This window comes from Mus musculus, chromosome 2 (assembly GCF_000001635.26).
Source record: "Mus musculus strain C57BL/6J chromosome 2, GRCm38.p6 C57BL/6J".
Classification (NCBI taxonomy): domain Eukaryota; kingdom Metazoa; phylum Chordata; class Mammalia; order Rodentia; family Muridae; genus Mus; species Mus musculus.
Genome location: NC_000068.7, coordinates 16,353,354 through 16,367,573, shown reverse-complemented (window position 1 = coordinate 16,367,573; position 14,220 = coordinate 16,353,354). Strand labels below are relative to the sequence as shown.

General features: G+C 42.2%; 1 protein-coding gene across 2 annotated transcripts in view; it reads right to left on the bottom strand.

Moving 5' to 3' along the window:
• Plxdc2 (plexin domain containing 2) overlaps nucleotides 1–11,834 on the bottom strand; it is a 405,393-nt gene extending 393,559 nt beyond the window's left edge. The window contains exon 1 of one of the 2 annotated variants that reach the window (XM_006497531.3): nucleotides 10,337–11,834. In XM_006497531.3, the coding sequence (XP_006497594.1) occupies nucleotides 10,337–10,448 (112 nt within the window). In that variant the 5' untranslated portion in view covers nucleotides 10,449–11,834. The remainder of the gene's footprint in view (nucleotides 1–10,336) is intronic. The other variant, NM_026162.6, reaches the window with a different exon arrangement.
• Between the last annotated feature and the right edge of the window lie 2,386 nt (nucleotides 11,835–14,220).

Sequence of the window (14,220 nt, the reverse complement as noted above, 5' to 3'; positions counted from 1 at the left end):
AAACAAACAAACAAAAATGCTAAACTCACCTTTATGAATGATGTCTTTTCATCCAAGTACTAACCCAGCCCAAACCTGCTTAGCTTCCAAGATCAAATGATGCCAGGAATGTGTGCAGTGATACAGCTGTAGACTAAATGGAGGTTTAACTCCTTACAAATAATATTTTCCAATTTCTCCTGTCCAACCTCCTATTTATATTTTACATTTTGGGTACTGACATTTAAATCCAAGTTATCCTGTTCTAGAAACCGTGACTAAGAAAATTGCCTAAAACATGTAGAAAAATAGATACAAAAAAAAATCTGCCTGAAGGATAAATTTAACCAAATACATCCCCATTACACAAGAGGAACACTAGGTAGTTTCTATAGTTCATGAAATTTGCACAGGAGGCTTCCTGCCTTCCTGCCTCTGCAGTCAGTGATCCAATAGAGGTCAGTCCTAGATGGTATCTAACTCCTGTAGTTTATAATCATACACACACACACACACACACACACACAGAGAATGAGAGAGAGAGAGAGAGAGAGAGAGAGAGAGAGAGAGAATTGATGAATGAAAGAGAAAAGTCATAAGGTGAAAAAGAGAATGAAAGGCTACTCTAGAGGATGCACAGTTTTAGGAGACTTTGAAAGGCTGGAGGAAGTGGACTGGAAGTGATGGATTTGGAAATATGAAGCAGTATTAGAATATTATTAGTTTACATGCAACAATTATGCATGAAATCATTTCCAACAGCCAGCCCCACGTGCATTCTAGAAAGACCTTTTCAGCTGTGGAATGACTCTGGCCTGTGTGCTAATCTTGATTGCTAACTTGTTTTGATTTAGGATGACCTAGGATGTTGGTGAGGCACTCATCTGGGTGTGTCTATGAGGGGATTTCCAGAGAAGACTGGGTGATTGATTCTCCCTGAACGTGAGCTGCTTCAACTCCCAGAGCTGTGAAAGCCTAGTTTGAATACAAGGGGAAAAAGGAAGAGCTAGCAGGTTTCCCCAATCCCCTTCCTCTGCTTCCTGCCTGGCATAATACGAACTGCTCCATTCCCCCTTGCCCTCGCTACCACAAAGCACCAACGCCTGTGAAATCCTTAGGTCAGATAAATCCTTCCTTCTTTGAAGTTCTTTAAGTCAGGTACTGTGGTCAATGGTGACAAGAAAAACATCTGCTACCCCAGGGTTCCAGCAAGACGGTTTGGGAGGTGAGATACACTACTGGAGTGAGCAAGTCAGAGCAGCTGAAGTTGAGAGCAGAGACAAGCCAGGGGCACTCAAATCCAGGCACAGAGTTCACAAAGCAATCAGCTTCCTAGTGGCTGGGCCTGCTGGACAAATGTCTCTTCTCAGAGCAACTTGACAAAACTGAGGCTGAACAAATTTGGCTCCCCATGGGGAGCGGTTTTGCAATGTCCACACAATGAGACTATCATCTGCAGAAGGACTTTGAATCATGCTTGTTTTTTAAAAATATTTGAAATAAACAACAGATGTTAAAAAGATAAGGCAGGCAAAATAAGAAAGAAATAAAAGCAGCTGCCCAGCATGATCATTCACTGCTGACTACCGCTGCACTCAGTTCACTGTGTCATAATACGGAGGAAGTGGAGTTTAAACTGTGCTACTGAGATGCAAGGAGAAGTCTGAATCTTTAACTGGAAGTGTTTGCCACTACAAAGAATCTGCAATGTACAGTTTTGAGAATGGGGACAATGTGTCATGTCTACTTTCTTTCCATGTAAATTTTCAGAAGTGAAATTAACTAATAAGTAATAAATTAGGAGACTACCAACACCAAGAACTTTGATTTTCCACAGATCTATTCATTTGTGTGTATTGTATGCCTGTGTTATATGCATGCATATGTGCATTCTGTGTGTGTGTGCATATGTGTAAATGTGTGTGTAGCTTATACATAGATGTGTATGTGCTTGTACATACCCATGGGTTATCATGCAAATGATGGAGGTCAACATTCCCTTCTACCTTAATTTTTGAGACAGGGTCTTTCACTTATCTTACAGTTTGCCTCAGTATTGGATAGACAGCAAATCAGTATTGGAGTTGTAGACATTCACCTCTTTTAAACACATGCTCTTTATCTACTCTCTGGTCCCTCTCTATCCTCTGATTCACTTCCCCACCCCGCTGAATTTTTTCCTATGATGAACAAATATTTATATTGGTGTCTACACACTATACCTAACACTGGATTCATTGTGATAATTGTGTGAATGTGATCACTAGCACCCACACTGTCCTCTTATTTCTCTCCTCTTCCTTCTCCTGTTAGGTCCCTTCTTCCCCGAGACAGCATCGCTTGTATTTTTCAGGTCTTATATTCTAGTTATATGTATCTCCATAAAATCTAGGATCCACAAATAAGAGAACAAATATGATAACTGCCTTTCTGACCCCACAACTTAAATGATAATCTAAAATGATAATCTCCAATAAGATGTAGGACATTTTTCTACAGTACTCTGTATGGGTCCAGAGAGCATTATCTTCACAGGACAAGAGCAAAAATGAAATGTCATCTTTCCCTGCTCCCGTTTGCCTGGAGCTCACTCTCCTTTGGGTAATTCATGAGTCAGACAAACATGACTTTCCTTGGTTATCTTTTGAGCTAAACTGTGGTTTCCTCTGTGTTTTCTAAGAATTATATAGGAACTGTGGTGAGTTTGATAATGTTATCAGGAGAGAGCATCAATCCTCTACCTTGGAACAGTCATACAACAGAAAATAGTCACTGCCATGAGGGCACTATTAACAATTTCTTGTCAGCTATCCTGGCATTTTTTCTGTCTATTAGCAGTTGTAGGAAACAAACTTCACAGTTTCCAGTTATTTAAGGCTTGAATATTTTTTTCATCAGAAATACTCTTTTTATTACCAGCATGTATAATATTTTTTATTATATTTTATTTTTATTTTTTACACTCTATATTCCACACCCCCCCATCCACATCCCACACCTATCCACCCCCTGTCTCCAAATGGATGCCCCCACCTCCCACCCCACTTGGTTAGGTACATCATCTCTGAATGAACACAGACCTGAAAGTCCTCTACTGTATGTGTGTTAGGGGCCTCATATCAGCTGGTGTATGCTGTCTGTTTGGTGGTCCAGTGTTTGAGAGATTTCCGGGGCCCAGATTAATTGCGACTGCTGGTCCTCCTACAGAACTGCCCTTCTCCTCAGCTTCTTTCAGCCTTCCCTAATTCAACAACAGGGATCACCTGCTTCTGTCCATTGGTTGGGTGCAAATATCTGCATCTGACTCTTTCAGCTGCTTGTTGGGTCTTTCAGAGGGCAGTCATGATAGATCCCTTTTTGTGAGCGCTCCATAGCCTCAGTAATAGTGTCAGGCCTTGGGACCTCCCCTTGAGACTTGAATTTTTAACAAGTGACTCCAAACATAACATGATTCCAATCAAAACTCCAAGAGTTTTATTTAGCAAAACCTAAAACACTGATACTATATGCTATAAATGACTATAGAAAAAACAACAACAAAACAAAACAAAGAACCTATGAGCATAGCCAAAGCACCTGAAGAGCACGAACAAGAAGAACGGCTTTGCCCCATCAGATACAAAGACTTATTCTGAAGAAATAAAACTGTGTGATATGAGCACAGTAATAATTATGAGTTTCCTCCCTTTATCTTTGAAGTTTATTAGCTTTGTAGGGATTACCCCAGGAATTATCTTTTACAGCTGAGCATTCACAGGCCCAGGAATCTGGAAATGCGAGCTCTACATGAAAGATGAGTAACTCCTGCCTGTGGCAAGAAGAAATATAAGCAAGGACATACAGACCACCCTGCTCACAAGAGCACTAATTACCTAACCATGAACAATTATATAAATCTACAAGGAGAAAATTAGCACCAGAAAAGTCACAAGCAATATCAAAAGTAAAGAAAAATCAGAAGGCATTTATTACCAATCAATTTTTGATTCTTGGAATTATCGAGCTAAAATGCTAAATTAAAAAAAAAAGTCAAGGGTGCACATTGTCAAAACCTAAGTAGTGAATAGGCAGAGTTTAAAGCAAAATCAAATGGCAGAATTCCTAAAAATTGTTGTGTACATTAAGCATGCATAAGCTCCTATTAAGAAGACATAAACCAGCAATAATTAAAGGAGGTTGAAATTACTTTTAATCAAAAGGTCAGGATTAGTTTTTATTTGTCTGTTCTTCTAAAATCAGGACCCCATAAGTACTGAGAAGATGAATCAATATACCACAAACCAGTTCACATATCCTTGGTGTGAGTGTTTCACAGGTAGATTATATTTATATGATCTGTAGGGAGTCCTTTCTCAGTTTATGGAGGGAAAGAGCAAAAATGGAGATGGGACACTCAAAAGAAAGCCCATGTAATACTGGGTTGTATTCAACTATGCTTGCAAGAAGGTTAAGATGTCAAAGAGCAAAAGCACACACTACATAATTTTATTTTCTGAGTTGATGGAGTTTCAACCTTGGGAAAAATGAAGCAGATATGTATAAGGATTCGGCATGCGCTTCACCACAATATACCTAGAAGACTGTCATGCTCTAGTACAAGCACAGAAATAGTGACCACGGCCCACTGTGGAGGCTGTAAAGAGCGAGTAAAGAGGAGCTATCAGTGCTAGAGCTGCTTGGCGAGCCACTGGAGGAATAAGTCTAGTCTGGACTTTAGGTTTGCTTAGAACATACTTTGCTATTTTCAAACAAGCCTATGGACTCTGTTTAAGTGCACAAATCTAGATATTCATTCCAAATCATGCTGTCTTTTTCATTCAAATTGGAAATGACTTCACTGTCTAGAAACACAAAGTGGTATTTTCTACACATGCCTTTTTGTTCTGTTAGTTTGGCTTGGCAATCCGTGACACTGTATGTGGTGGAGGAAGTGTGCAAACGAAAGCACCCTTACTAGACTGGTACTCTGTGTTGGTCTCCCCAGTGGATTAGAATCACTGTATGGGGTCAGAACGAAGGCACTCACTGGAGAAAGAATGTCCAGGATACAATGCTCTAGAGATAATTAAAGCTAAATTTGGAAGTGGAGGGTTGTGTTCAGAACAAAAGAAAAGTTTGGAATTCATCAGATTCAGACTAAGTGGACCTCGAAAAACCAAAAAAAAAAAAAAAAAAAAAAAAAGACTAAGTGGAAAAGCAGGTTAGTAATACATAACTGAATGTACTGTAGAGATTTGATAAGATTCACTTCTTTCTGACTTTCCAAGTAAATTGAGGATGATATTTTAAGTGAGTAAAGATCCCTTAGTCTGCTTTCTGTTTATGTACCAGAATCCCTGATACTGCCTTGGACGGAAGAGAGGTAACTAACCACATGGTTGACACAGAAAACTTTGAATGTGTTAAGTTACAAGCTCGTCAGAGAATAAACCAAAGCTTGGCACTTGATAATAAATAATTAGTCACAGAATTGTCATTCTGGCATTAAGTATTTTTTAACAAGCCTGTCTTGCATTGTCACAGCACAGAGGAGAAACAGAAAACAAAGAAGAGACAACCACTCAGAGACAGGGGTCAGTCTACAACAGCTGCCCTGGAAAACTGCCCTAATCTTCGGAACAGCCCTAGTGTGCTTAAAGGCAATACCATGTTTCAGTGCTGTTTACTTGGGAACCAAATTTCAATCTGCAGTTTGGCTGGACCCAGCCACAACAAAAACATGCTGAAGGTAACAAGCTCATACGCAAAGTACAGGAGAGAAAGCCTACTTATCAGTTGACCGCTGAACATAAACTGGACTTTGAACTCTTTTAGGAGTCCCATATTTGAAAGGTAATAAGTTGGGCTGAGGATGTAGCTGAATGGGAAGAACACTTGCCTAGAATGTCTGAGTCCCTGGGTTTGGTCACCCCACCCCTGAACACCACAAATAAGCAAGAACTAATAAATCATAGGTCAAGACCAGTGGTTTCAACCTTCCTAATGCTTTGATCCCATATTACAGTTGTGTTGTTGTGTTGTTGTGTTGTAGTGACCCGCAATCATAAATTTTTTTGTTTTGCAACATCATAACTGTAAATTTGTCATTGTTGTGAACAGAAATATAAAATATCTGTGTTACTAATTATTAGTGCGAGCTAATTCATGTTAAATGTACATAATTATTTTTAGGAATTCTGCCATTTGATTTTGCTTCTAAATTCTGCCTATTCACTACTTAGGTCTTACCTCTGTGAAAGGGTCATTTGACCCCCAAAAGGGGTCACAACCCACAGGTTGACAATCTCTGATCAGGAAGATATAATTAAATAAAGTTCAAATAAGCATCATTAATAATTATTAGGGGCTGGAGAGATGGCTCAGTGGTTAAGAGCACTGAGTGCTTTTTCAGAGGTTCTGAGTTCAATTCCCAGAAACCACATGGTGGGTGGCTCACCACCATCTGTAATGGGATCTGATACCCTCTTCTGGTTTGTCTGAAGAGAGCTTCTCTCTCTCTCTCTGTGTGTGTGTGTGTGTGTGTATGTGTGTAAATTATCATACCAGGTAATGGTTGAACTTCTTTCCCTGGGGAGGCAGAGACAGAAGGATCTCTGACATTGAGGCCAGCCTGGTCTACAAAGTGAGTTCCAGGACACCTGAGGCTTCAAAGGCTTACTCCATGGACAAACAAGCCAAATAAAAAATACAATAAAAATAGAAGGCTTAAGGCAAGTAGACATCTGCCAGAGCATTGGGGCACTTTGCTAGACCTACCTAGAGCATACACTCTGCTTTTAAATTATTATTCTATGAAGATAATTTTTAATATCCATTTCCACCTTATTGATTAAAAGCAATTTATGTTAAGAATTACTTAAAAGTCTCCCAGGAGCATACTGAGGTCAAAAATCCATCCTGAACTACAGCGATAATGTTATTCCATTTAGTCTTGCAAGTATTTATTATATGCCTGTATGGTACATGCTGCAGCAGATTCATAAAGATGACAAGGGACCCTGATTGCAGGGACCAGTGTGCTGGTCTAATAGAATTATGATAGAGATGGATCAGTACAAACAAGAGAAAACACCATAACCAACAGACATACAAAGTCCTTAAAGTTCTTCAAAGGAAGCAGTAAGTCAGAGTATAAGTTTAGGTAGAGATAGGACTAGTGACAAAAAGAACAAGAGGATGACAAGACAGTAGGAACATGTGGCCCTCACTCAGGGAATATTTGGTGAGAATTCAAGAATACAGAAGGTGATGGGGTGGAGCATTGGCTCATGCCCTAAGCTCATGGTCTTCAAAACAAGTGGAAAATCTCAAGATCACAGCTGTGGGCCAATTCATTCATCTTTAAAAATAGTGCTTCTGCAATTGGAGGTAACATTTAGAAACAAAAAAGGGTGCATGTTGTCTACATCTCTACAGGGGTCTGTTTGATTCTTACAGAGAAGAAACTTGCAACACCTTGCATTTCCAATTACATTCAAGCATATTCTCAAGGATGAGGAATAGTAACATCCATTCCTTATGTATGGACAACTTATGTATGTATGATACAATTACAATAGCTTAAACGATGATGTTTATTATGTAATAATAGTTATAAGCCTCTATGCAGGCATCCAAGGACGAAAATCCTACTCTAGACCATGTTTCTGTAGCAATATAACTTACGCAAACTCAAGCTACAAAAATCTTTCTCAATTTTATGTTAAGTATCTTATGGAAAGTTGTGAGTCATTGCTAGAGAAGAACAATTAACCCGCAGATGCAATAATCTGACCCACACTTGCTTTACAGGAAACACTCATGTGGATTATCTCTATGTTATAAATTTTTGTTATAGATACTGATGCTAACAGAAACTTCAGCCACAGGAAATCAACAGGAATATTGCTAACTAAGCTGGCCCACTTCACTGGAAAGGAAGCACAAAAAATATCCAAGCAGAGAAAAACACAGTGAAAACAACAAGAAAATGACAGATTAAATATGAACTACATGTCCCTAGAACACAAAAACATTAGAAACAGGAACAGAGGAAATTAGTGGTTTCTCTGCCCTCTGGTGGCAATAAAACCAACCACAGCATTAGAAAAGTAAAAAGCACAACAAACAAATCTGTTATGAAATCAGATGTTTGCCCTTTGCCAAAATGCCCGTGGTAAAAAAATAAAACCCTGATTGTCGCATGCTACCTTTCACCTTCTGAAGTAGTTTCAGGATATTTAATTTTCAGATAAGTCATCTTACAGTGGAAAATAGAGTGTTTTCTTTTTTTTTTTTTTCTTCTGTGTTACCTTTCTGTGTTATATATTCAGTAGGTTAAAATCCCCGAATTCCGAGATAATTTCATAAAACTTCATGCGGAGTGTTGTTTGATTTATAGTTAATTCCCCGTCCCCAATCCTGTGAGCACAATGTTTCTAAGAGGTCCACCAGAAATAGTGAATTAGTTTAAAATGCTGGTGTATTTATGTTATCAACAAAGGCATGCCATACTCCCCAAAGCCAAAGCTTTCCACCAGCTGGTCTGCTCTGTGTGCAATGAATTTCATCCTCAGGTTTGCCTTAGAATAGCAAACTTAACATGGGTGCCAGTATATTATATACTCAGTAGTTAAATGAAAATTCCTAGTCTCTCTTTTATGTAGTTTTGCTGTAAATATATTATTTGCTTCCAGTACCAAAGAAGTTTTTAAACAAACAACTCAGGATGAATGTCCCCTCCTTTTTTGCAAAATTGCTTTGCATATTCATTTACTCCAAATAAGCTTATGGAGATGACTACTGCATCTTTTAAAGTGTTGCTTTCTGAAGAAAGTAAAACTGTTATTTTTTTCAGCCAATGCAATGTGCCAAGAAAATAAACAGAAATATGGTGTGCTAATATAAATTATAAATAGCCAAGAACTTATGTTCATTGATGAGGATGACCAGAGGTGACAAAAAAAATCCAAGAATTTTAATCTCAGCTTTTATCCTGTGGTCTTCATGTGCTGGTCCCCAGCACACACACACACACACACACACACACACACACACACACACACACACACACTTAAATAGGAGCCAGCCTTAAATAGGAGCACCAAGAAAGTAATTTTTTTCCTCTCTTAAAATTTGCAACTCAGGTACACGCATGACTTGGATTATCCTATTTGTCTCAAGATGGTAACATTTTATTCAAGGTTTTTGTAAACTCTTATTCTCACCTGGAGTCCCCAGGTGTACCTCCCGGACTTCTTTCTGTGACTCCTTGAAGGCTGACAGCTGGGTATACATGCATACTTTCTGAAGAACCATTTACCAGTCTTTCTTGAATTAAACAAAGAGGTGTACAGAGCAAAACAGAACCAAAGTGATTGTCCTAACCAGGAAGTTTTCCTTTCTTTTTCTCTTCAAGTGCTCTTTGCTCTCACTCCTGCTGGGAGTCTACAAGAGTTCACAGATTCCTGCCCCAGTGTTTCACTGACCTGCCTGTTCATTTCTTTGCTGAAGGGCAGAGATGGGGAGCAATCTGTGGGGTCACAGTGGAATGAGTGGTCTTGGGAGAAAGCTGGATTAGCCAGTCCCTGCTCAGTAGGAGGACACTTCACTACCACACACCTAACCAGACAGATCACCAGGGCACAGGGTGCGGCCAATTGCAAGTATCTGGAGGCCCTTCTCCTCCAGGGACAGTGTCAAGAAACCCTGAGGAACTGCTGGCATGTTGGGGCCTGTCTGTGAAACAGACAGGCAGAGGACAATGGGGCCAGGGCTTGTCCTCATAGGCACGACTGGTCCCCATCTTCTCCACCTCTTCTCTATCCCTGAACCCCGCTGCTTCTACTGCATCCACTTAGTAACCCCACAATGAGAAAACTAGTGAGGATAGCCTGAAGGAGGGATGTGCAGACACAAGGCGTTTTCCCTTGGCACGGGGCGACCTGCCATCCCTGACTGTCATCAGATTGTTCATCCATCCATCCCTTCCGCGGCGCACAGGGAAGAGCCTCTGAGCTCCAAGGGATGAGAATCCAGAGGGGAAACAACCTGATGTAACCAAGATTCAGAGAGGTATCCGCAGCAGCAGGCTCTCTCACACCCCGACCTCTTTGGGCTACTTGGGGTTAGGCAGGACCACCCCCTGGCGCCCAGGTGGAGTAAGCATCATAGCTTCAGGGAAGTCCTGGTTTCCCACACCTTTTGATCAAGCAAACCTCTTTCCCCATTCGAGAAACTCAAGTTTCCCAGAAAAACAACTAGGATAAGTTTCCCAAGGGCAGATACTTTGGGTGGGTGTGAGATGAGGATGGAGGTTCGAAGACACCGGAAGGATCTTCAGCCACACACAAAAACAATTGAGAAAAGTACTTCTTACCATTGGTATGGTGTCCAGGCTCCCCGTGGGCGAACTGGAACCGGTCTGTTAAAAAGTGACAAAGTAACATAACTCCTGCTGCGGCCAGGTCGGCCCTCCGGAACCTTGCCATGCCGCTGCCGCGACCTCTCTCCCCTGCCCAACGAATTTTTTCTTGAGACCCTGGGCTCCGGGGTTATCCCTGGGGATGGGGCGACACGGCCGAGCTCTGCTGGTGAGTCTTGGGTGGGATCCGGAGGCCTCTGACAGTTTCGCTAGGATTTCACTCCGGGTAACAGAAGTGAAGGAGAGACAGCTGAACCCTCTCCGAACTTCGGGAGCTCTCACTGCAACTTGTCACCCTCGCAGCCCCCAACTGAGACACAATCAACCAAGTGAGGGGAGGAAAGGTCACTTGCAGTAGGGTCGGCAAACTCCCGGGTCCTCTCAGGCAGCGCCACCCGGGCGCCCACAGACGGTGACTTCCGAGCGCCCGCGACGCGCTCCACTGGGTTCAAAACAGATCTAATTCCACTGGCTGCGCCGGTGCTGTTCCAGATTCAAGAGGGCGCTGAGCACCGGAGGAACTTTCCCAGACTTAGGTCTGGCCCCGGCGGGTGGTTGGTGTTCCCGAGAGAAGGAGGTTAGTGGAGGCTGGAGAAACCCCTCTGACAAGTTTTTCTTCTTTGCTTCGCCCAAGGCTGAGCGCGCGTCCTCGCCCGCAGCCGGAGGGATGGGCAGCTCCGGAGAGTAGAGCCGGGAATGCACCAGCTGCTGTGAGCAGAAGAGAGGTGGGGGTGTTTTTTAAAGAAAAAGAAAAACGGGAAAGTGAGGTTGCAGCCTGGTAAGAGAGCCCCTCCGGGCTAGGCAGGAGGTGGCTCCGAACGCCGCGGAGCCCCAGGAGTTTGGTGGCGGAGGCGCCGCCGCGCTCCCCCGCGCTCCAGCTCTACACTTTGGGGAGGGAAGGCGGCTTGCCATTTGCTAGATCTACCGCTGAACCCTCCTCTCTTCCCTCCGCCCTCCTCCCTCCCCTTCTCTCCTCCAGGCTTCTCCCACCTTCCTCCCAAAACCCGCAGCCAGCACCAACCTGTCCATTGGCTGAGCTTTTCTCGGGGGAGAGGGGGCGCCAGAAAAGTCTCCCACAGATGAAGCCCGAGAAGACTGGCTGGGGAAAGCCAGAGGACCATTGCGGCCCCAAACACCCGAGGACTGGTGCGAGTGGGGCGGTGGCAGATTCTAGTCTCCCGGACGCCATCCGCCCACCCGGTTCATGACCTTTGCAGAGGAACCGATGCCGCCTGCACCCTCCAGGCTTCCGTGGCTTTTGGGTGTCAGCCTGCGGGTAGAGAGGGATGAGGCCCCCCAGGGAGCGCCCACTATCTTCTGATTTCCGCCTGGGCACTAAAGGGTTAATAGTATTTCATCCCTCACTGAGGGCTGGTCTGGCAACCGTTGGGTGGCGGGGGAGCAAACCTGAGTCGCTAGGGTTACTGACATCCCCCAACTCCCAGCCCCCATCCCATCAAAAGCCCCTCCTACCCCAGACCCGCACAGAGGGAGGTGGAGGTGGCTCTGGGCTGCAGGGTCCTGAGGCCGCCACCGCGGTTTGGTAAAGTGTCAGAAGGAGGGAAAGGGAGAGTTTAAAGAAACAGGAAGCCCATTGAATTTCCTATAGGGGGTTTAAAGGGTTTTTGCTTGCTAGTTTGTTTTTGTTTTTTCAGCTTGAGGGTCTGCTTCAGCATTAACCCTTTCCAGGCCCCTTATCCGCTTACATTTAATTTAATTTAATTTGCATACACTTAGCCATCTTTTAATGGGGCTAAATAGAAAGCAAAGAGACAATGCATCCTTGGTGAAAAATACATGTTCTGGAGCACTGCCTGGGCTAGTACTTCAATTTTTTTTCCACAAGGAGCAATTTATTTAAGCTTTAAGCCTCAGGTCTCCAGGCATCAAATCAGGAAGATTTTATACTGAAGTTCATAGAAGGTCCTAGAAAGGAGGATTAGCCAAGTGAACTTAATTTTTTAAATCATCTGCTAGCCTGAAGAGAAATGCTCTTTCTTGAAGACAAAGGGAGAGCTAATTTAAACACATTCGAAAGTGTTCTGGGTTCAGCCGATGCTGTAGCTTGTTACTGTCTTGGCCTTGCCATGCTTTGAAGAATGCATGCATGTATGCTTTGAATCCATCTCAACATCTAGCAAAACCCACTGGAAGTGGGCCAAGATTACTGCAAAATTCGATACAGAAATTTTTGCCTTTCCACTGAAAACATTAACAAGCCTGTTTTCTCTAAAATAAGACTCGTTTCTCTATTTTGGGATATTTGTGAAGGTTTAAATACTCCATGCTTACACCTTTTATTATTCCAAGATGCTTGATAAATCCTGAGCTTTCTTCTGAGTGGTTGATGTCCTCTTGCCAACCAGACTTAAGACTGTAATTCTCTTATTTTTGCTCTACCAAGAGTGTTTTAAATCCTCAATTACATCTCAATCTGTGTATCTAGAGTATTTACATCAAGTTTAAAAGAGTGGTTTCCTAATGAAAAATTAATGGGACAGTCATCGATGTTGAGTTTTCCTTCTGCACTTTGAATGGCTGACACCGGTTGTGGATAGACTACTAATTATATTTGATATTAATTCTGTTCTCCCTTGAGTGGTTGTGAACAAGGAATGAGCACTCAGGTGACTTCCTGTAAACCTGCTTCCCACCTTAATTTGTAAAATAAAGAAGAGCTGATGATTAGGCAGATAAAAGGAAAGGTGGAGCAGGAGAGAGAGAGAGAGAGAGAGAGAGAGAGAGAGAGAGAGAGAGAGAGAGAGAGAGAGAGAGAGAGAGAGGAGAAAGTAGAAAAGGGAGAGGATGCAGAGGAGGAGGAAAAAGAAGAAAATTGGAGCAAAAGCACATCACCTGGAGAAACCTAAAGTTCTAAGGGGTCTCATAAACTGTGGAAGATGGTAGGATAACGGTAGACCTGCCCAATCTAGGCACAATCATGTGTTCATATTAATTGAGTCGTGTTTTCACTGCCGGGGGCTTATTTGGGATGGAGATTTACCTGCCAGAATCACTACCACCAACAAAACAAAACAAAGCAAACAAACAAACAAAACCAAACAAACAAAAAACAGGTCAGAGGCTATAGCAGAAACCCAGGCAGAGAACTTCCTGGGCCCTTTATCCAAATCCAGTTCTCATAAAGTCCACAACAGTAGGAACCAAACAATGATCAAAACAAGTTAGGTCTTAGGTCCCCTATTTGTACAGTAGGAAAAAAACAACACAAAACAAAAGCCCATTTCCTCTTGGAGAAGACACAAGTCACCATCTCCTCTCTCATTCTCACCCCTTTTTCTTATTGTTTATGGAAATTAGTAGTATTTATTTTGTTATTGTTTGCTATCCTTGGCTGTGCTTTGCCCTCTTGATGACAGCTATAAATATACTTTTGTCAGTGAAAATTGGTTGCTACAAACTGAAAGTCTAACAAATGGCAATTTAGAAGTAATTTGGTCAATATGAATCCATTGGTCTCTATCAGGGCTGCTGTTTAATCACAATTCTTTATTCCTATTTGAATTTTACTTTGACAAACTTGTACATATGTCCACTTCTGGTAAGTTTATGACAGATCGAGTATATTGATGGTAGCCATGAAATTTTCAGGGTGTGGAATCACTTGAGCAAGAACCTGATGTTGAACCTAGACTGCAATCAAATAATTTATTCAGTTTAGTGCTCACTTAACCAACAGCTATAGAAGAATCTCAAATTAGTAGGATTTGATTATTTATTTATTTATTTATTTATTTTTACTTTTCACTTCACATCCTACTTACTGCTCCCTCCCAGTCACCCCCTCCCACAATCCTTCCCCCTATCCCCCACTCCTTTTC